Genomic DNA, 25,040 nt, shown 5'->3' with positions numbered 1-25,040 from the left:
TTGAGATTTTCTTCTCTGGGTATGTCCCACACCGGCTAACGCGAACCAAAGTTTTCTAAATTGGATACCTTTTGTAAGTAGCCGGCCTTCGGCCGGGGCTTGAGATTTTCTCCTCTGGGTATGTCCTACACCGGCTAACGCGAACCAAAGATTTCTGAATTTCATTCTTACGCAAAATATACCTTTTTTATTGAAAACATAGTTTTAATGAACTGGTTAGAATCGGGTTATGCGGATGGAAAGACCCATATATCTGGACTCAGTAAAGGTATTAGCACAAATTGAACCTTTTTGGAAAGGTAAGAGTGTCAGCTATAATTTGGAAACAATTTTGTTGACCCCCATAATGGGCCCTTTTTTGACTTTTTGGGGGTTTCATAAAAAATCCGGGTCCAAAAAATCGATAATTTGACTATAACTTCCGAACCATGAAAACTTACCCCATCATGTGACCACTTGTTGGATAGGTATTTTCATAAGCTTTCCAACGATACCCATATTGTCTATATCGGGTAAGTGGATCCGGGTCTAGTAGGGGTCTCGAACCCGGACTTTCGGGTCAAAAATCTGGGGTCCCAGGTCCGTCCCCCAAGAAAAAAATAGTTTCCCGGGATCATGGTTAAAATACCTACCACTGAAAAAATTTTCGAAAAAATTGAAGAGTTTTTACTAAACTAGAGTTAAGCCCTGGATGATGACAGATAACACAAAAGTTCTTCAAAATAGAGCGAATTTGAGAGGATTTTTGAAAGTTCTTTTGCTGAGAGTTTGCAAATTTTTGTCGTACAAACTTCTTGTAATTACTTCCAACTCTTCTTCTTCCTGCGACAATCAATCAATTGATAACACGGTGTTTTGTGTTTGCCCAAGCATTTAGATAATATTTTTATTTAAGAACTCGCAAATCTAACTGTTTTTCCTTTTTTAAAGACAAAGTTTCAAAATTTTCATTTTATTTATAATAAGAAAGCTAAATAATTTCGTACTTTTTATGGCGGGGAAATTGTTTTGTTTTAACAAATCAGCTGATTGCGGGGACACCGTCTGTCTACTTTCCACAGTTTTCTTGCCAAAGAGAATATAACCACCGTATTATCTGAAAAAGAAGTTGTTGTACAATTCCTTTAGAAAAACCAACCAGACAGATTAAAGTAAATAAATAAATAAAAACTGGTCCATCAAAATCACTGTAAGTTACAGGTAAATGGTATGGCCGTAGTTACACCTCAAAGCGGCCTACTTATAGCGCGTTTACATACAACATATTTAAAGCCCTAAAGGTGAGAGTATGTGCAATTAACTTGCAGACTGATCGTATAATATAATGTATTATTGCTAGAAAAATTGTTGTCGTTTTTTGGCAAAGTCATTTTCCTTGATTTTTGGCATGGAAAATTTGTTTTTCGAAAAATATAGTTTTTTTCCACGAAAAGTTGGAATGTGTGTTGTTTTTCGGACTGAAACTTGCACGTGTAGACCTAAAGAAACTTGATTTTTTATCTTTTGAGAATTTACTAAATGAAAGCAGTTTCATTATTTTTCTTGGTGTATTTTTTTCATTTTTTTTTCATTAAAAATACATTCCATTCTTCTTTTAGTTTTTTTTTTATATATATTTACACACACCCAACTACACATTTACGCATATGGGATACCAGACAAAACGAATATGCCTACATAACCATATGGGGGACAGCCAACACTCATAATTGTCTCCCATGCTGCTCTGCTCCCCCCTTTCTTGCTCTGCTTCCTTCTTGTTTCTTTTTTGTCAACCACAACCATTCACCGATACATTGTCACAAAATGCATTGGTCTGCCACTGCTTGTCCTCCCCCTTACAATCCTACCAGCGTATTGGTTATTTTTGGTTTTTCCTCATAAGCGTGAATATTTTCTTTTTTAGTTTTATTTCAATTTTCCTTATGTTATTTGTCATAATGGCAACAATTTGTTGATGGTGGAGAGATTTCGTTTTGTTGTTTGCAAAGTTGCTTGTGGTGAAAGGAACTAATTACTGTAACGGCAGGTTGTTAAATATAAGACAAGAAAAGCAATACATGTGCGTTGCTGTAGTCAGAGATGACCCTTTTGATATTTTTCTAGGTTTTTTAAAATGTCGAAAAGTTGTAAACGTCGTAAACGTCATATACCTGTATAAAAAGCAGAAAACACTATAAAACGTCATAAACTTCTAAAAATATTGCCATATTACTGTACAGAAAATTATCTGTCATGGGCTGTAGTACCCATTACGAGCTTTAAATACCAACTTTCAAACAATTCTGGTGAATTTTGTCGCCAAAATCACCAAAATACCGAATATAGGGAGGTGCCATTATATGGGGGCTATACGAAGACGTGGACCTACACAGACATTTTTTGCCAGGTGCTGTAGTATCCCTTACGAATTTCAAATACCAAATTTGAAATAATTCCGGTGATAAACGTCGTTAGAATCATCAAAATACCGAATATCGGGAGGTGCGGTTATATGGAAGACGTGGACCTGCACAGATAATTTTCTGCCATAGATTGTAGTATCCATTACGAACTTCAAATACCAAATTTGACACAATTCCGGTGAATAATGCCACTAAAATCATCAAAATGCCGAATATTGGGAGGTACTGTTATATACGAAGTCCTATCCCTGCCCGGACAATTTTTTGTCAAAGGCTGTAGTATCCATTACGAACTTCAAATTCCAAATTTGAAACAATTCCGGTGAATAATGTCGCTAAAATCATCAAACCGAGGTACCGTTATATGAGGCTATACCAAAAAGTGGACCTACATGGCCCATTTTCAATACTAAAAGACCTGCAGACATAATATACATTTGAGTAAAATTTTATCAAACTCCGTACTATGGTGGAGGATTTAACAAAAGGAATTGCCAGATACAGAAATAGTCTTCTTTCCGACTAAGCTTGGAAAGCCCTAGATGTCAAATTATGCGAACAATGTCACACATCAATCACTTTTTAATTTGACATGTGTATGTATTTTATCAATGTAGTTGGCATCTCTACCACTTCACAGAGTTGACTAATTAACCCTTGCCTTACACTTGAATTTATGTGAAGCTATCTGGCCACATATCAATTTATGGACGATTAAATCTATTTACCTTTGTTTAGTAACTTTTCATTTCACTTTTTATTTGTTATTTATAGAACAAATAGTTGGCTATCTCTTTATCAATATGAATCACACACATACATGTGTGTTGTTGTGATTTTTCCATTTTTTATTATCATCAATCTTTTTAAGCAGAAAAAAAATATTAAAACTTAATCAACATCAGATACTGTTGTCAAAACATGAGTTTTCTTAAAAAAAATTGCAATTAAATAAATACAGGTGCATTATCTTTGGTATAAATAAAGTATTATTTATAACAATATCTGATATGAAATCGCCATAGATAAAAATTGTCAAAAAAAAAAAAAAAAAAAAAAAAACAGAAATAATTAAATATTTGTTTCTTGTTGCTGTTATTATTTTTGTGCACATATTGCGCAAAATTTTCGAGGAATCGCACAAGTGACGTTATCAAATATATTTCAATTGTCAATAATTTTTTTTATTGTTTGGGAACATCACAAGTGTCACGCACACCATAAAGCGTATCTAAATATTTGGAAGTTAGACGGAGAAAGTTCGATTCGAGATAAACAGGTTTTTTTTGAAAGGAGGGGATGAGTGGAAAATAAACCATACTAATTGTTTTTATAAATAAAATATGGGATCCAAAAAAATATTTTTTGAAATATGGGATGAAAAAGCTGCAACCAACTTCAGACTGCTGTCATTTCAAAGCCACTCGTCAGACAGCTGTTAAAATGATTCCAGTAACAGCTCATTATATTGTTTAAATGCGTACAAAAGCATATTTGTGGGAATTTTCCCGGAAAAAAAGTTATTCGTGATGAAATTCAAGCGTGATAGTGTGATTTCATTATATTTGGTTGGAAAACCACAAGTGGCTATCGTTAGAGCACTGCAGCATTTAAATGGGAATAAATCTTTTGTATCTCGTACCATCGCTCGTTACCGATTCTGATACTGGTAGCGTAGCCCGACGTCAAGGAAGTGGACGGCAGAAAACAGCAGCATAAGCAGAAATGGTTAGAAAAGTTAAGAAGCGACTTAATCAAAACCCGCGTCGCAGTGGCCGAAAAATCGGCAAATATTGAAAAATGAGCTCGGGGTAAAGCCATTGAAATTCAAAAAAGTGCAAGAACTTACACCGCAACAGAAAGAAAATAGACTCAAAAGAGCTTAAAAGTAGCTTCGCTTGGCAAAAAGTGGTGATGGTGAACTGCCAAATTTGGTTTTCTCCGATGAGAAAACATTCGTTGTCTAGCAGTTTGTAAACAAACAAAATGGTCGTGTTTACTTGCCGAAGAGGTCAGCTGAAAATGTGCAACTTCGGTTGGCCAACAGAACTTAAGCGCCGGCCATTTTGACAGCCGACGGTCACTCTCCGCTCGTATTAATCGACCGTGTCATCAGAATAAATGCCGAATATTATCGCGAAAATATTCTGGAGGGTGTATGCAAGCCTTGGGCACGCAAACATTTTGGCCGCAGACCCTGGACATTCCAACAGGACTCAGTATCATCGTATTTAGCACGCGCCACTCATGAATGGTTACAAAATGAGGTTCCTCGCTTCATTTCCAGCGCACAATGGCCACTAAAATCTCTGAATACCAATCCGTTGAACTATTGTGTCTGGAGTATTTTGGAAAGCAAGGTTGGCACAAAAAAATATCAAAGTGTCGATCACCTCAAGCAAGCGCTTTGCCGGGAATGGGCCAAAAAACCGCAGAACAACATTCGGGTACACAGAGCCGAAAATACAATGACTTTTTTAACCATGTGCATGGTTAATTTTTTCATGGTAAATGTTTGAGATTACAAACACAAAATAACGTTATATAAGGTCAAATGTAGATGAAAAATAGTTTAATTAACGTTGTATAAGGTTGTTGTTTTTTGAGAGAGACGGAAAAATGTGAGAGATACATAAACATTTAAAGAGCCTTCGGCTCTGTTGTGGTCAACAATGTTGAACTGCTTTGTGTTTGACGAAGTTCAATATTACAATATACGAAGTTGCAACGAATGTGACTGTCATATTCCCCCTCCTCCTCTTTATCGAATCTCTTTCTGTGGTCTGAATATGTGTAAGAAAGATCAAATAGACAATCACTTCTTTAGTTGGTGTTGAATAGTGCAAGGGAGTAGTGCACGTGCTCGTGGGAATAGTGCTGGGTATAAAGGTAAGTAAAAGCTGGTGAAATTAACAAATATATTTGATTGTAATTTGTATTTGTTTTAATAGAAAACCCTGATACTATTTCAACATAGTAATGTGTTATTGCTATATTCAAATTGTATCAGATTTGTCTATCAAATAAACTATAAATTACAATAAAGAAACAAAAATAACGGTAATACATGAAAAAACAAGCAACAACAACGTATATGCAGCGACAAGCAAAAATGAGGAGAGAAATAATGTGTGAGTGTTTATTCATACATATGTGTTCTTTTTGTCTTTGCTTGTGGCTGCTACGACGTACATTAGCGTATGCATTTGTCACCAAATGTACGTTGTTGTTGTTGTTGAAGCGACAGTGTTCATATTTATGTATATCTTTTTGTTTTTTCTTCTCAGTTGTTTTTTTTCTCTGGTGTCTTTTTTTTGGGTGCTCGTGCATACATTTTTGGTAAGTTGTGACAATACTATTTGCTTTTATTAACTACTAGTTTCTTCTTCTGTTTTTGCAGTCGGCGTTTGGCGTTTTGTAGTTTTTTTTTCACAATGGCTGAGGAATATAATTTAAAATCACTTGGTAAGGCGTTAAAAAATAAAATTTATATTAAACATATATCTTTCTTTACCAGCCCTCCCTTAAATATACATACAATTTGTAATGGAAATACATATTTTAGAAATATGCGGTATTAATAAATAAATAATAAATAAACTTGTAAAAATTACATTTTTTTTGTTTTATTCAAACAAAGGTTAATTTATTATTAAAAATTATCATATGAACTGTTTAGACAAACTGACTATGAAATGTTATTATTAACAATTCTCATGGTTACAAAAATTTAACAGTGCATTGTTAAAACAACAATTTTTTTTTCAATATCAACAATTTTCGTGGTTAAAAAAGTCAATCATGGAATAGCTAAATTAACGATGATTATTTTTAAATACCAGTCAACAAGAAAATGTTTAAATTAACCTTACATAACGTAGACTCCAAATCATGTTTATTTATGGTTAATCTAACCTTGCATAAGGTTAATTTTTTTCTCTGTGTAGCATGTGACGGTTTCATTGGCCGTTTGAAGGCCATAATTCTTGCCAAAGGTGACCAATTCGGACAAATCTAAACTTATTCTAAAATTTGATGCTATTTCCGACATTTTTGCTTTCATTTAATAAAATTAAAAAAAAGTAAAAATTATGGCGTTTGACTTTGTTGCAGTTTTTTCATCTCACCCTGTATATCTATATCTATAAAAGAGGAAAATGTTTGTATGTTTGTTTGTTTGTAATTTATGGACTCGAAAGCCGCTGAACAGATTTTCCTGGAAATTTCCATGTATACTACAACATCGCCTGAAAGTAACATAGGCTATATAAATTTTTGAAATTCCACTTGGAACTGGAGATATGCATCAAAATCGGAGGTACCTCCCAAAAATTTAAATTTGATATGCACAATTCTATTGATCGATTAGAGATACAGTCTCCAAATTTGGAATGAGTGACGAAATTTGATCAGAAAATATATTTTCCAAATTATATTGAAATCGGTTCAGATTTGGATATAGCTCCCATATATATTTTCAGCCGATTTCATGTATTTGATGCATTAAATACGCAGTGTACCTCTAATCTCAATGAAATTTGGAATGTGTGATGGAATTTGTCTAGAAAATTATTTTGCCAAATTATATTGAAATCGGTTCAGATTTGGATATAGCTCCCATATATATTTTTGGCCGATTTCATGTATTTGACGCAGTAAACACGCTGTGTACGCCATATTTCAATGACGTTTGGAATATGTGATGGAATTTGACTAACAAATTTCTTTGCCAAATTATATTGAAATCGGTTCAGATTTGGATATAGCTCCCATATATATTTTCGATCGATTTCGTTTATTTGATGCACCAAATACGATGTGTGTGTTCGATTCCAATGAAATTTGGAATGTGTGACGGGATTTTGATCAGAAAAAAAATTAGTCAAATTATATTGAAATCGGTTCGGATTTGGATATAGATCCCATATATATTTTCGTCCGATTTCAGATTTTTGATGCATCAAACACGATACGTACGTCCGATTCCAATGAAATTCAGCATGAGTAACTAAATTTGATACAAAAATAAATTAGTCTAATTATTTTCAAATCGGTTCAGATTTGGATATAGATCCAATATATATTTTCGGCCGATTTTTCATATTTGATGCACCCAAAGCGATATGTATGTCCGATTCCAATGAAATAATAAATGTTGCAAATTATATTGAAATCGGTTAAGATTTAAATATAGCTCCCATATATATTTTCGGCCGATTTCACATATTTGAAGCTCCAAACATGATATGTATGTCTAATTGCAAAGAAATTTGGAATAAAGGACGAAACTGGGTCATTGTCAAATTTTATTGAAATCGGTTCAGATTTGGATATACGTTCCATATATATATTTTTTCGGCCGATTTCATATATTTTATGCACCAAACACGAAATGTATGTCCGATTCCAAAGAAATTCAGAATGTGTGGCAGAAGTGACGGAATTTAGTACAAAATAAAAAAACATAATTATGTTGAAATCGGTTGAGGTTTGGATATAGCTCCCATATATATTTTCGGACGATTTCACATATTTGATGCAGCAAATACGATTCTAATGAAATTCGGAATAAGTGAATATAAGAAATTCGGAATAATGAATAATATATAATATATATGTTGTGGAATAAAAATTATTTTCCAAATTATATTGAATTTTTTTTAGGTTTGGATATACCTCGCATACGTATTTTTGGTCGATTTCGTATATTTAATCAAAAAAAAAAAAATTCCAACAATATAATGAAATATGGGAGGTGTGACGTAATTTGGTCCAAAAATAAATTTTGTAAAACTATATTGATATCGGTTTAGTTTAGGATACAATTGTTTCCCATAACGCCTTTGCTATGGTATTAGGCTAACAGTAAAAAACTACACAAAAATTTTATTGAGGATAAGATTATTATGGGGAAGTATGTTGCTACCTCGAATTCTCTAAAAGCAACAGAAATTCCACTCAACTTCAAAAGATTGCAGTTTCCTGTATGCTTGGCTTTTGCTATGAAATTAATAAATCCAAAAGACAAACTCTTCGTGTATCCGGACTAAATTTGGCATGTTCCTGCTTTTCTGATGGACAGCTGTCCCTGGCATGTTCACATCTTGGTAGACCAAGAGATTTGTTTGTTTTTCTTGATTTTTTTATTTTTTTTTAAATCACAAAATATTCTTATATAAAATTTTAAATATAAAATCAAAAGGGGTAGCGAAGCGCACCGGGTTCAGCTAGTTGGATATATTTGTTGAATTCACAAAATTAAATTTTACCAACTGCCCCTAATGAATCTCATACTTAATACATTTGTTTAAAATTTCCCCCCAGAAAATCACATTGCCATTGTAAATTTGATTTCAATTTTTTTTGCTTTCGCCCTCAACAAAAATGAATATAAATCTCAAAATTTAAAAACAATTACCATACATTTTCGACAAATTAAAATTGTAAATATTCGTTGCGGATTTTTAATGACTTTGTTGTTTGTTTGTTTATTTATTTACTAATCCAACAGAAAAGCAAAAACAAATAGTAATGGCCGAACTTGATTCGCCGAATGAATTTTGCATTAAATTTAAATAATTTATGTTTTAAACAAATGAAAGGCAATTGCACTCAGTCGTAGCCACTGACTGTGATTTGGCTACTGGGCGACCTCTTTTTCTGGGTGTGCGTGTGTGTGTGGTCCACGAAAGCAAAATTTACATTTCAAAAAACAAAATAAAAATGATTTAAAAATTCTGTTTTCAAAATTGAATACTTAATATTTCTAGATGTTGTTGTTGGTTGCATGCGAAATTGTAAACTATTTGTTTTGTGGCATGTCATTCATTACTGACTTTGGCCCCTGTTTACCTTGGAACGCTTTTAGCTGCTGTGGAAATAAATTGAAGAGCAATAAATTTCATATTTTTCGATATTCAATATGAAATTATTTTAAAAATATTATTAAAGTATTGGAAATAGGCCATGTAGGTCCACGTTTTGGTATAGTCCCCATATAATCGTACCTCCCGATATTCGGTATTTTGATGATTCTAGCGACGTTTATCACCGGGATTGTTTCAAATTTGGTATTTGAAGTTCGTAATGGATACTACAGCCTAAGACAGAAAATTGTCTATATAGGTCCAGGTCTTCGTATAGCCCCCATATAACTGTACCCCCCGATATTCGGTATTTTGATGATTTTGGCGACATTATTCACGGGAATTGTTTCAAATTTGGTATTTGAAGTTCGTAATGGATACTACAGTCTAAGACAGAAAATTGTCTATATAGGTCCAGGTCTTCGTATGGCCTCCATAGTACAGCACCTCCCTATATTCGTTATTTTGATAATTTTAGCGACATTATTCATCGGAATTGTTTCAAATTTGGTATTTGAAGTTCGTAATAGATACTACAGCCTATGACAGAAAATTGTCTGTGTAGGTCCACGTCTTCGTATAGCCCCAATATAACTGTACCCCCCGATATTCGGTATTTTGACGATTTTAGCGACATTATTAACCAGAAATTGGAGGATATTAAAAGTTCGGCCCGACCGAACTTGCAGCTTTTTTACTTGTTTTTTTTTTTTTATAATCTTTTATACCACAGATGTCCTTTATAAATATCCTTTGGTGGCCAAAGAACCATTTAAAGTTACATTTGTTTTTTTTTTGTTTTAATTTTTTATTTACATTTTTTCTTTTTCTTTCCAGCTACCCTCCTTCCATTTTCTGTTGGTGTTACAACAACCGGCGTCATAGCTATCAATCTTCAATTCGATTATCATCATCGTCATGTCTTCCGCCGAAGCGAAACGTGCCTCCTTTGCACGTCGTGCCGAAAGTCTCGTGGAGAGGGTGAGAATAATGAACACCATATATGAGGTATCAAATGACCAAGTTTTTCTTTCGTTTTCGAATTTTCCAAAGTTTTGTTTGCGAAGCGAATGCTGAAATTTAATTTGATTTGCCAGTATCACAAATTGTATTGGCCAAAAAAAATATTGGAACAGCTTTTTTGGTATTGCTTTCCAATAGTTACACAAGCAAGTCATAGAGTCCTTGGCTGTTATGATGCTTTCTGGGAAATTTTTTCACTCAAAATTTGCTCCATGAAATCACAGATAAAATGCTAGAAATTTTCACAAAAACACATTACAACATTTAAGCTTCTTTAGGCTGTTTTCGATTTGTAGTTGTCCTCAAAAATTTAATTCCGACAAACAGAAATCAAGTTTTCCTACAGAAATCCCAAATTCAGGCGGGCTGGATTGAAGTTTTCTCATTGACAATTTGTCCACCCAGCCAGACTGAATCTAAAAATTAATTCCGATAAATAGAAATCAAGATTTCCTACAGAAATCCCAATGTAGACAGGCTGGATTGAAGTTGTCTCATTGACAACCTCATCCAGCCAGACTAAATAGAAGATTTTCCATAGAAAACATTATCCAGTCAGTCTATATTGTCGTTTTCCTATTGGAAAGATCTATTCAGCCGGTCTAAATTGCAGTTTTCCTATGGGAAAGTCCTATTCAGTCAGTCAAATTAAAATTTACCTCTTCATGCCGTTCACAATGTTTGCCTTCTTCTTAAATTTCCAATAATACATATCTTTTCCTTGTGCAAAACAACATTTTATTAATTGAACTCATAAACCTTAAAAACGTCGTCAATATTTCCTTCATTGTTATTTAAGTACCATTACAACAACGACAAACAAGCCTTTATTTCTTCTTCTTTCTTTAAATTAATAAACGGGGCATCATCATCAGTGACATAGCCACTTGAAAAAGAAGAAGAGCAACAACGCATTACAAACACGTTGTAGATATGCACTCACTTATTGCCAATTTAAAAGATCCTTACTCAATAAAGAATTAGAGCGGGAGAGTGGGAGGCCAATACCACAAATGCGAAGAATGAATGAAGAACACAACAATAACAAATCATTTAATCAAATGGCATAACCCCAACAAACAGCGAGCAAAAAAAAACGCAAAAAAGAAACAAAACAAAAAAATTCATGATAAGCCACTGCTCCCCTTGTAAAAAACAACAACAACTACTACTACTATTACACTACCATTATTTTAAGAATAAGAAGAAAATAGCAACAACAATGCCAATATATGAATGCATGGCCGATGATTAGTTGCTGATGGGTGGGAATGGTTGCCGTTATGAGAGCCATGTGTTGGTGGTGGGAGAGAGCGGCAAAGAGACCACAACAAATTTACTTAGCGGAGGTCAAGTTCATTGAGAGGTCGTCGATAAGTTATTGTTTTCTATTAATATTTATGGTTATCATACGCTCATGCGAGTGTGTGGGGGTGTGAGAAGAGGGGGATAGGGTACATTACTTGGGTGTGTTCTCAGTACGGGGTTGAGTGTTAAGAAAAATTATTTATCTTCTCATATTTTTTTATTTTTATAATTGAGATGTTCTTTATTTGGTTATTTATTAGGGAATTGGGAGACGGGGGAGACACACATGAAAGTGGGTGGGTGTGTTCAGTTTTGTTCTGTTGTTGTTGTTATTATTGTTGCCACTACTAATGTATGCTGGGGCACATGCATTTATTATTTGAATAATAACTTGGTGCGTTGGTAATTGAAGTCCATGTCTGTTTATTTTTAACTCGCACATTAAATAACCAAGCGCGAGAACGCAATAACAGCAGCAGCAACAATAACAACAACAACAACAGAAAATGGGACAATCAACTGCATCAAGTTTTTGCAGTTTGTTAAAATTTACTCGCATGTGGTTGCGTTGTCTGTAATGAAAAAAATGTGCTTTTTTTTGTGTTTTTTTCAAAAGCAAAAAAATCACAATTTCAATCAAGTGGCAGTAGGTCTGTCTCACTGATCGTAGACAGATTCTACATGAAAGATGTAAGCAGTTTGGGGGTGCATTTTGAATACAAGTAATGTAATTCGATTATCAAAACCGGGGACATTTTTTAAATCCACCTGTACTTAATTACGCATCCTATGGGGGGAAATTCCATTCCAGCAAAGCTTAAAAATAGTTTATCTTTTATTTTCAGCACATGTGTGTTTTGTTCATTCGAATAGCAATTGTTTTTTTTTTTTCAACCATATCTATATCGGAATATTTATTCAGTTTTCTTTATTTTGCTATGTTTATGTTTACCCCTTGCTATTCTTTGAAGAAGAAGAAATTCGCTTTTGTTTTTTTCTTCGTTGTTGGTATTAGCTTTTGCAAAAAAAAAAAAAAAAAAAAACAAAGAATTAGTATTGTCGGTGTTCAATGTCATTCACACTTCGTTGATGTTTGTATGGATTGTTTTTGCTTTCTTTTGTTTTTGCCTAATTCAATTGGGAGGTGGTGAGGGGTGTGGGTGGTAGAGAATTGAGACACTTTATTGACCCTGTTTTGCAATAGATGACGTGGTATTTCCGTGGAAATTAAAGAAGCAATTTGGCGGGATTTTAAAACAACTGAATTCAGGTTTTAAAGATGGGTAAGGTGAAAACACATAAAACGCTTTATTGTGGCTTAAATCATAAGCTGCAAATATTTGGAAATTAAAGAAGCAATTTGGCGGAATTTTAAAACAACTGACTTCAGGTTTTAAAGAAGGAGTAAAGGTGAAAACACATAAAACGCTTTTTTGTGGCTTAAATCATCGGCTGACTTCTTCGCAAAGTAACAAAGGAATTTTAGGTTGACTTAGTTCGATTTTGGCCCTATGCTCCTTTGATCTTTTCCGAAGAAGCCAGGCGATGACTAAAGCCTGTCTAAAAAAGCGTTTTATGTATTCTCGCCTTAATGCTCCACAAGATTCTTAAAAATTATTTATAGAAAATTTTGTACAGAAAATGAATTTTTCACTCTCACTTTCGAGGGAAAATGTAATTGTCCTCCACACATACCTCAACAAGATTCTTAAAAATTATTTATAGACAATTTTTGTACAGAAAATGATTTTTTCACTTTCACTTTCGAGAAAAAAAAATGCAATTGTCCTCTTGCCATAAAAAAAAAAACATAAAAAACTGTCACAAGTAATGTTCACCCTTCTTTCCTTTGTTTTCATTTTTGGTTTTTTTTTGAAACACTGCCAAAAAGATATTTTAAAAAGCTATAATTTTACTGTCAAAATAACATCGTCCATTGGCCGGAAAGGCAAATGACTTAATTTTTGGTAAACATATGCCAGACACTGGCTGTCTAGTTTGATGAGTTAAAATACATATATTATAAAATCGGACCGTAGAAATACGTACATATATCCCTAAAAGAATACGCACATATAATAGGTGTGTATGATAAACCAATAATTTGTTATATTTTGTACAAATTATTACCGAATGTTGATCGTTAAACCAAATCCCAGTAACGTAACGAAGATATACGAAAAACAACGACATAAAAGATTTTCTTTTTGGCTATGGTCAGAAGCTGCAAGAATCTATTATTTTTGCAATTGTTTTCAATACCATAAAGGGAAAATCGGTAAAACATTTTTCCATTCTTGCAGTTCAATCGTCTGACTTCCTTATAAAAGAAAAAAATGGACTACGGTGACCTAGTTTAAATCGTGCACAGAAATCGACCTAAGTCAACCTAAGACTTAAAAGAGAGAGAAAAAACTATTTTAGGTATTCTCACTCTGAGATCTTAACATTGAGTTGCAGAGAGTTAAAAACACTTGTTGTTATCACACAGACCAATTTTCAATATAAAGTCTTACAGTACGTTTACATGTAAATGGGTAAGCCATTGGATTTCGATTATAATTGTCATATCCATTATTTAAACTTCAAATAAATCCTCTTAAAGCAGATTAACCCTACAAAAAGTCCAAACGTAAAAATGGCATTATTCAGCTTGACTCGATTAATAATTTCCTAATAGAGACCTAATGCAGTTGGAGTGAACAGATGATTTCCCATCAGAAATTTTTTCCAGCTACACTGAATTGTTGTTTTCCTTAGGGAACTCACTTGTTCTATGAAAATTTGAAATGAAAACAAATAAAAAAAGCAGCTAAGATCGGTCGGGCCGAACTTTTTATAACCTCCACCATTCGGAAGGAACATGAAAAATTAAAAAAAAAATCAGTCGAAAAATACCGCACAAATGAAAACCTTAACATGGGGGCTATACGAAGACGTGGTGCTGGATAAATAATTTTTTGTCATAGGCTGACGTTAACGCTTCCGAACTTCAAATACGAAATTCGAAACAATTCCGGTGAATAATGTCGCTATTATCCTCAAAATACCGAATATAGGGAGGTACCGTTGTATGGGGGCTATACTAAGGCGTGGATCTGCACAGACAATTTTTTGTCATAGGTTATAGTAACGATTCCGAACTTCAAATACGAAATTCGAAACAATTCCGGTGAATAATGTCGCTATTATCCTCAAAATACCGAATATCGGGAGGTGCCGTTATATGGGGGCTATATGAAGGCGTGGACCTGCATAGAAAATTCTCTGTCATAGGCTGTTGTACGCATTAGGAACTTCAAATACGAAATTTTAAACATTTCCGGTGAATAATGTCGCTAAAATCACCAAAATACCGAATATCGGGAGGTACCGTTTTATGGGGGCTATACTAAAACGTGGACCTGCACGGACAACTTTCGGTCATAGGTTGTAATATCCATTACGAACTTCAAATACGAAATTTGACGCAAATCCGGTTAATAATGTCGCGGTGAATCCTGGAAATAGGGAATATCTCGGGGTAGCGTTATATGGGGGCTATACTAATACGTGGACCTGCATAGATAATTCTCTTCCAGGGGGTAAAGTACTTAGAGGGAACTTATTTTGTGGATTTTCAGGTTAATCCATTGAAAAATGTGACTAAAATCATCAAAATACCGAATATCAGGGGAGAACAATTGTATGAGGGCTATAGGATATCGTGGACCAATATAGAAAATTCTCTTTCCGAGGGTAAAGTACTCACAGAGAACTCCTTGTGTGGATTTTCAGACTATTCCATTGAAAAATTTGGCTAAAATCATCAAAATACCGAATATCGGGAGGTGCAGTTATATGGGGGCAATACGATATCTTGAATCTATATTGACAATTCTTTTTCAGGGAATAAAGTAGTCACTAAGAACTCCTTGTGTAGAATTTTAGACAATTCCATTGAAAAATGTGGCTAAATTCATCAAAATACCGAATAATGGGGTTACCGTTATATGGGGGCTATACGATATCGTGGACCGAAATAGCCCAACTTCGAACCTGACCTGCCTGCAGGCAAAAGTCTGATCTGTGCAAAATTTTAGCTTCCTATCTTTATTCGTTTTGACTCTAGCGTGATTACAACAGAGGGACAGACGGAGAGGCCTATATCGTCTTAGAATTCTACGCTGATCAAGAATATATATACTTTGGTGGGCCTAAAATTATTATTTCGATGAGTTACAAACGGAATGATGAACTTATTCATACTATGTATGGTGGAGGTTATAAAAAAACATTTTTTTTTGTAGTCATGTGTAATGTTCGGTGCAATTCACCGTCTGTCTTTCCTTTTACTTTCGACGCTCGTCAACCGTTGTCGCACACAAAATGCGTTCACAGAAAAAAAGTCACAGATAATAATTTTCGTTTTCAGGCATTCTCTGTCTGCATCAATAAAGCGTAGGCTCTAAAAATAGCCCACAACAAATAAATGCACAAACGAAATCAACGACAGCAGCAGCAGCAACAACAACAAAAGTCTAGAATTGTGACAATAATCGCGCTATTAGCAATGAAATAAATGCGCTTTAAGCGAAGGAGAAGAAAAAACCAAAAAAAAAAAAACAAATAATCGCACACACACAAAAATTTGTCACTGCGAGGGAGGAGAGAGAGGGACAACCGACCATTGAAGCTGAGTGGACATTAGGTGTGTCTGTTGGCCATCAACTTCTTTCTCAGAGAGTGAGGTAAAGAGAATAAATCAGCTGATTTGTCAAAGTAAAACAATTATTCGCCATAAAAAGAAACAACATTTTTTTTTTTATTAAAACTAAATTAGAAAATGGGCCAAAAATAGTAGAAATACAGATTTTACAACTTTGCACTCAAAAACAAGGCTCCTGAATTTAAAAGAAAGAACAAAATCAATTTTTCTTCAACATTCACAAGAATAAAGAAAGCGAAGAAGAAGAAGAGTTGTTACAAGTCATTCCAAGAAAACCTGTGTCCGGCAAGAATTTGCAAACTGTCATTAAAAAAAAAACTGTCAAAATTTTTCTTTTAAATCGCAGTTTAGCTAATTATTATTTTTATACCCTCCAGCACATACATAGTATGGAGAGTATATCAAGTTCATCATTCCATTTGTAACTCATCGAAATAATAATTTTAGACCTAACAAAATATATATATTCTTGATCAGCGTATAATCTTAGACGATTTAGCCCTGTCCGTCCGTCCGTCTGTCCGTCGGTTGTAATCACGCTAGGGTTAAAACAAATAAAGATAGGAAGCTAACATTTTACACAGATCAGTCTTTTGTCTGCAGGCAGGTCAAGTTCGAAGATGGATTATATCGGTCCCCGATATCGTATAGCCTCCATATAACGGTACCCCCCATATTCGGTATTTTGACGATTTTAGTTATATTTTACCATGGAATTGTCTGAAATTATACACAAGGAGTTCTCTGTGAGTACTTTACCCCCTAAAAGAGAATTGCTTATATAGGTATACGATATCGTGTATCCTCCATATAAGGGTACCTCTCCATATTCGGTATTTTGATGATTTTAGTTACAATTTTCAATGGAATTGTCTAAAAATCCAGACTAGAAGATCTTTCTAAGCCCTTTACCCTCTGGAAGAGAAATATCTATATAGGTCCACGATACCGTATAGCCCACATACAACGCTACCCCTCGACATTCGATATTTTGAGGATTTTAGCGACATTATTCGCCGGAATTGTTTCAAATTTCGTATTTGGAATTCGTAATGGATACCACAGCCTGTGACAGAAAATTGTCAATGCAGGTTCAGGTCTTCGTATAGCCCTCATATAACGATACCTCCCAATATTCGGTATTTTGATGATTTTGGCGTCATTATAACACGGAATTGTTTCAAATTTGGTATTTGAAGTTCTTAATGGATATTCCAGCCTAAGACAGAAAATTGTCTGCACATGCATATAAGCCTACCTCACAATATTCGGTATTTTGATGATTTTAGCGACATTATTCACCGGAATTGTTTCAAATTTCGTATTTAGAGTTCGTAATGGGTACTACAGCCTGTGACAGAAAATTGACTATGCAGGTCCAGGTCTTCCTATAGCTCCGATATAATGGTACCTCCCGATATTCTGTATTTTGATGATTTTAGCGACATTATTCACCGGAGTTGTTTGAAATTTCGTATTTGATGTTCCTTATAGGTGCTTCAGCCTGTGCCACAAAATTTTCTATGCAGGTCCAAGTCTTCGTATAGCCCCGATAGAACGATACCTCCCTATATTCGGTATTTTGACGATTTTAGCTACAACATTCCCGATATAATGATGCCTCCCTATATTCGGTATTTTGACGATTTTAGCTACAATATTCCCGAAATTGTTTGAAATTTCGTATTTGCAGTTCCTTATAGGTGCTTCAGCCTGTGACAGAAAATTGTCTCTGCTGGTCCAGGTCTTCGTATTTTGAAAATTCCCAAATTCTTTCCATATGGTGGAGGTTATTCAAACTTACTGCTTTTTTTTTGTTAATATTAAACATTTTTTTTTTTTGGCTAATCAGACAGACCTAATTTTGGTTAGCAATTTTTCAAACAATGGCGGTGGGGGTGAGGTGCTATGATCTCAAAAGAATAAATAAATAAATTCTCAATTAAACAATCAAATAAAGAAACCAAGTGCTGCGCACAATAAGAGGTGATGTGGACGACGATGATGGCTAAGACGAAGCATTTCGTATGCCAGGCCAATCAAAAGCGGAATGTTAATTTCCCAAAGCAGAAGGGGGTCTGCTAATGCTCACAAGAGAGAAATTTGTGGGATATAACAAGTGGTTGGAATAGAAAGTGAAAGAATAACGGCATCCATGTGGCTCAAGCTAATCAATAAGAAATTTATCGACAGTCGAAAAAAAAAATAAAAAATTGAAATTGGCAAAAATGGTGTTTTGGGAATTTTTGGAATTCTAATGAGTTTTTGAGTGTTATTCAATATAAACAAATCAATTTTTATTAGTTAAAAGTTTCACCTCAACAGGGTTAAATAGGAAAAGTATCTTTTAGCCAGGCTGAATTGCAAATTTTCTTTGGAGAACCCCATTCAGCCAGGCTGAATTGAAGTTCTCCTATGGAGAACTCCATTCATCCAGGCTGAATTGAAGTTCTCCTATAGAGAACCCCATTCAGCCAGGCTGAATTGAAGTTCTCCTATAGAGAACCCCATTCAGTCAGGATGAATTGAAGTTCTCCTATGGAGCACCCACATTCAACCAGGCTGAATTGAAGTTCTGCTATGGAGCACCCCCATTTAGCCAGGCTGAATTGAAGTTCTCCTATAGAGAACCCCATTCAGCCAGGCTGAATTGAAGTTCTCCTATAGAGAACCCCATTCAGCCAGGCTGAATTGAAGTTCTCCTATAGAGAACCCCATTCAGCCAGGCTGAATTGAAGTTCTCCTATAGAGAACCCCATTCAGCCAGGCTGAATTGAAGTTCTCCTATAGAGAACCCCATTCAGCCAGGCTGAATTGAAGTTCTCCTATAGAGAACCCCATTCAGCCAGGCTGAATTGAAGTTCTCCTATAGAGAACCCCATTCAGCCAGGCTGAATTGAAGTTCTCCTATAGAGAACCCCATTCAGCCAGGCTGAATTGAAGTTCTCCTATAGAGAACCCCATTCAGCCAGGCTGAATTAAAGTTCTCCTATAGAGAACCCCATTCAGCCAGGCTGAATTGAAGTTCTCCTATAGAGAACCCCATTCAGCCAGGCTGAACTGACCTTCTCATTTTCCCCCATATCTCATGTACTCTAATCGCTCATTTCCAATAGCAAAATGGAGGGAGAGACATTTCTCTTTCTATAAACAACTGTCACAAAGTTAACGTTTGGGTCGGTCGGTCAGTCAATGTCGTCTGCTCGGTTAAATGGTGACAGACAATTGAATTATGTCGTTTGTAGGCGGCCTACGCAACAACGTTGTTGTTGGTGCTGCCACATTTTTTTGACAACGTCAAAGACAACAAAAATATTTGGTCTGCCCAATTTGTGTTCTTTTTTTGCCAATTTGTTAAACAGCAACAACAACAAGCCAAACATCTGTAATAGACAGCCAGACAAATCGAAATCCTCTCTCTCTCACTACTCTCAGAGAAAAAGTGCCTGAGAGTGGTTGAGGGGAAATGAGGAAAACGAAAGCAAATATCTAACAATCAATCCAATAACTTATCACAGCCAATACTGTGTCTGATTGGGGCATTTTTTGGCAGTCATTGGTGAGTCATTTGTTGTTGTTTTTGTAAGAATTGTTATGCTTTGCTCCATTGGACTTTGGGGACATAATCTTTGTTGGCTGGCTGGCTGGCCGTATGTCAAAAAGGATATCAAACAAAATGATGTTAAATGAACAGTAATTTTTTTGGGTGGTCTTTATCGACTTGAATGAAAGCTCAGCGGGTGATTGCAAAAAGCTAGTGATTATATGCGTGATTTATTATGCGATTCCTGGAGATTATTATTCTGTTAAGCCTGAATGTTGATTTCCATACGAAAGATTTAATTTGGCGTGGCTAAAAAGAGTTTGCATGGGAACGTATTTAATTAAGGCTTGCTTTCATGGGAACGTTTTTAATTTAGTCTCGTTTCCATAGGAACGGCTTAAATTCAGGCTGGCTGAATTTTAATTCATAGTGGCTAAAGAGAGTTTGCATAGGAACGTATTTTATTCAGGATTGCTTTCATAGGAACGTCTTTAATTCAAACTCGTTTCCATAGGAACGACTTTAATTTAAGCTGGCTGAACTTTAATTCAGCATGGTTGAAAAGAGGCTTTGCATAGGAACGTATTTAATTAAGTCCTACTTTCATGGGAACGTCTTTAATTCAAGCTCGATTGCATAGGAACGATTTTAATTCAGCATGTCTTAAGAGGATTGCATGGGAACGTATTTAATTCAGGTTTGCTTTCTTGGGAACGTTTTTAATTTAGACTCGTTGCCATAGGAACGACTTTAATTAAGGCTGGCTGAATTTTAATTCAGCATTGGAACCTATTTAATTAGGTCCTGCTTTCATAGGGAACGTCTTTAATTTAGTCTTGTTTCCATAGGAACGCATTTAATTCTGGCTGGCTGCACTTTAATTCAGCATGGCTGAAAATAGGCTTTATTTTGGAACGTATTTAATTAAGCCCTGCTTTCATGGGAACGCCTTTAATTTTGTCTCGTTCCATAGGAACGCATTTAATTCTGGCTGGCTGCACATTAATTCAGCATGGCTGAAAATAGGCTTTATATTGGAACGTGTTTAATTAAGCCCTGCTTTCATGGGAACGTCTTTAATTTAGTCTCGTTTTCATAGGAACGACTTTAATTCAGGCTGGCTGAACTTTAATTCAGCATGGCTTAAGAGGATTGCATGGGAACGTATTTAATTCAGGCTTGCTTTCATGGGAACGCCTTTAATTCAACATCGTTTACTTAGGAACCAATTTAATTTAGGCTAGCTGAGTAGGACTGCGCAAAGGAGACCATAACTTCTGCCTGGTTGAATGGAATACCCCCAGGGATAATGTTAATTCAGCTTTACTAGAAAAGATTCAACCCCTTAACAGGTTTTCTGCCCTTTGCCTGAGTCAACCTAAAATGATCGAATAAATCCTTTTAAGCAATGTTGCCATTTGGCATGTGAATTCTGTTTCCTTCGCCCGCCCACTCACCAGCTACATATGTATGACTATTTAGTGTGGCACACACACACATACAACCAAACTGCATACATAGCCATGAACAAATGTATTTATTTATTCAACAATGAAATGGTAATGATGCTGCTGCTGCCATCGTTGTCTGGAATTTGTGTTGAGGGGGCGAACAACAATTGCAGACCCAACAGGAGCAGCAGCAGTTACAGTTGAGATGTTAATGCCAGGAAATTAAATGCAAGTCCAATTACCCCATTTTTCTTGAAACTTTTTGTTTTTAAATACAGCTTTGCCAAACAATAATTGCCCGGTGTGTACCTGAGGACTGCAAAAAAGGAGGTGAGGGCATAAATGCCAGCAAATAATGAATGTTGATGGGGTTACGAGTTGGATGTGTGTAAATGAAAACAAGTAAAAAAGCAGCTAAGTTCGACCGGGTCGAACTCTTAATATCCTCCAACAGGAGGATAGGAAGTTGAAAATTTTCAAAAAAACTCCGAAAATTGCCACTTAAGTGAAAACCGTTATATGGGGACTATACGAAGACGTGGAGATACATATGAAATTGTTTGTCATAGGTTGCAGAACCCATTTCAAACTTCAAATACGAAATTTAAAACGATTCCGGAGAATAATGCCGCAAAAATCATTAAAATGCCGAATATGGCGAGGGAGCGTTATATAGGGGCCATACGAAGATGTGGACCTGCACAGACAGTTTTCTGTCTTAGGTTGTAGTACCCTTTACGAACTTCAAATTCGAAATTTGAAACAGTTCAAGTGAATAAATCGTGAAAATACCGAATATCGGGGGGTATCGTTATATAGGGGCCATACGAAGATGTGGACCTACATGGCCCATTTTCTGTCTTAAGTCGTAGAATCTATTACGAACTTTAAGTATCAATTTTGAAATAATTCCGGTGAATAATGTCGCTAAAATAATCAAAATACCGAATATCGGGAGGTACCGTTATATGAGGGCTATACGAAGACGTGGATCTACATGGACCATTTTCAATACCAAAAGTCCTGCAGACATAATACACATTTGAGTAAAATTTTATCAACCTACTTCATTTCGTTCAGAAGCTAGAGTGATTTCCACAGACGGACGGACATCGCTAAATCGACATAGAATTTTATGCTGTGTGGGGTCTAAAATATATTTTTTTTCGAGGTGTTACAAACGGTATGACAAACTTTATATACTTTATGGTGGAGGATATAAAAGAGGTGAACATAGGATGTGGAAAATAATAATCGGCCGGAATTAATTGGTGAGAACCTCCCATTCAGCCAGGCTGAATTGCAATTTTCCTACGGAAATTCTCATTCTACCATGCGGAATTCAAATTTTCCTATGGAAAACTCTATTCCCAATCAGCATTTTCTCCTATTTCTTAGGTCAAATGTATTGTTATTAATTTATCGAATAACAACAACAAAAATATCGCATAAAACCCCATAATTTACGATCTGTAGCATGGAAAACAAAATCACCAATAATCCTTGTTAGTCCTGTTGTTGTGGTAAATACCTATCACATACATACATGCACACACACAAAGATAGCTTCAGGTATCAAAAGGCATGCATCGCAATTTCGTTGAGAAAATTACGCCCACACCCCAGCATCCAGTTTTATATGAAAACTACAAACACCCCCAGTAACTCTGACCTAGGCCACTGTCTTTTACAATGTAACAGTCATTGACACTCTCATGCTCTCATAGAGGAAGGAGGCACATACACCAACAAACCTACGCTCTTCGATATGCCCGTTATTTGCCTCTCATTTCGAATATTTCTTTTTCGGTAATAACATAACTGCAACAACAGTGCGCCTTGTAATTATCAGGGAGAGGAGTTGTGAGTCGGGTATTAAGGTGTTAACATGAGAGCGGTCTCTGTGTGATAATTACAAGAGAGTGTGTCACTGAGTCGGTTGGGGGGAGTGAAACTGGGAAATTACTTTGAAACAATGTAGGCAACACACACACACACCTTCACCAATAGCTTCATGGGTAAACACGCATTGGGCCATAAGTAGGTAATGGTAAAATATAATGCAAACAATGACAGTAAGCTTTAATGATGGACCTATCATTCCCGCGAATGCAAGTGAATGAACTGAGCAAAGCTTTGCTGCTCTCATTTCAAAAAAGGGCTTGGAGAAAATTCATGAGAGAAATTAAACACTTTTTCGTTTAAATGGGAGATAAAGCTTTGAGTATATTTAGGGTTGCCAATAAACGTTTATTTCTGGTAAAACATGGGAAGTATGGGGAAATTATTTAATTTATTATTTATTAAAGAATTTGTTGCAATATTTGTCTACAAATATGAAAATCGAAAAATTTAACATTTTAACTTAGATTTCAATAGAGTTATGTGACTGTCATCAGAAACCAAAGAAAGTCCAAAGGAAAATTTAAATGAAAATGTCGATGACGGACAGTTTTACAATTTGCAAGCAGATTTTTTGAATGAATTTAATGGATTTTTAATCACAGCAATCATAATCGTTTTTTCATGGGTTAATAAAAATATTGTGATGTGTGATACATGAAGAGAACCGACTGCTTATTTTGGATTTTATTATCGTTTTGGTTATTCAAAACTTCGACCCTTTGTGGTGGAGGTACCAGAAGGATTGGAACGATATATTCCTTTTTCACACCAGACCTAGGTTTAATAAAAATATTGTGATGTGTGAAATATGAAGAGAACTGGACGCTCATTTCGGATTTTATTATCGTTTTGGTTATTCAAAACTTTTACCCTTTGTGGGGGAGGTACCAGAAGGAATGGTCCGATCTCTACCATTTCTATAACAGGTCTTGTGTTGATAGAAATATTATTATGTGTGTAATTTGAAGACAATCGGACTCTTACGTCACATTTTATAAGAGTTATCATTATTCAAAAATATGAATCTTTGTGGGGGAGGTACCAGAAGGAGTGGACCGATATTGTTCACTTTCGCACCTGACCTAGCACTGATGCAAATGTTAGGATTTGCAAAGTTGGAGAAAAATCGGAGTATCCGTTCTCTTGTTGTGCAGTAAATTATTATACCCTCAGCCATATGGCTACAGAGGGTATATATCATTTGATACGGCCAAAACGTGCCTAGTCGAAATAACGGTTTTAGACCCTAGGTCTCTTTGGACCAAATCCGTTTCAGAACATTTGGAGTCGATCTAGCGATGTCCGTCCGTCCGTCCGTCCGTCCGTCTGTCTGTCTGTCTGGCTGGCTGGTGCGCACGATAACTCTCGAAGGGAGTATCCGATTTGGTCCAAATTGGCTACAACGTAATATTTTTGTCAAACTTAGATCGAGTTCGGAGATGGGCAATATCGGTCCACTCCTTCTGGTACCTCCCCCACAAAAGGTCGAAATTTTCAAAAAATATATTTTTTGCACAGGAAGAGAAAGGATAATCCGAATTTGCTCCAACTTTGCAAATCCTAATATTTGCGTCAGTGCTAGGTCAGGTGTGAAAATGGGCAATATCGGTCCACTCCATCGAGTACCTCCCCCCCTCCCCCACAAATGGTAAAAATTTTGAATAATTACAACTCTCATAAAATGTTATGTAAGAGTCCGATTGTCTTCAAATTTCACACATCCCAATATTTATATTAACCCAAGGTCTGGTGTTAATATGAACAATATCGGTCGACTCCTTCTGGTACCTCCCCCACAAAAGGTCGAAATTTACACAAAAAAAAAAAACA

General features: G+C 35.5%; 1 protein-coding gene across 3 annotated transcripts in view; it reads left to right on the top strand.

Annotated features, from left to right (window-relative positions):
- Positions 1-25,040, top strand: part of LOC101892561 (Ndr family) — an 89,045-nt gene that overhangs the window by 8,810 nt on the left and 55,195 nt on the right. For 2 of the 3 annotated variants that reach the window (XM_059121011.1, XM_059121010.1), the window contains exon 2: positions 10,109-10,279. In XM_059121011.1, the coding sequence (XP_058976994.1) occupies positions 10,190-10,279 (90 nt within the window). In that variant the 5' untranslated portion in view covers positions 10,109-10,189. The remainder of the gene's footprint in view (positions 1-10,108; positions 10,280-25,040) is intronic. The other variant, XM_005183077.4, reaches the window with a different exon arrangement.

This window comes from Musca domestica, unplaced genomic scaffold, assembly GCF_030504385.1.
Source record: "Musca domestica strain aabys unplaced genomic scaffold, Musca_domestica.polishedcontigs.V.1.1 180, whole genome shotgun sequence".
NCBI lineage: Eukaryota > Metazoa > Arthropoda > Insecta > Diptera > Muscidae > Musca > Musca domestica.
The sequence above is the reverse complement of the archived record's forward strand: the minus strand, read 5'-3'. Positions and strand labels throughout refer to the sequence as shown.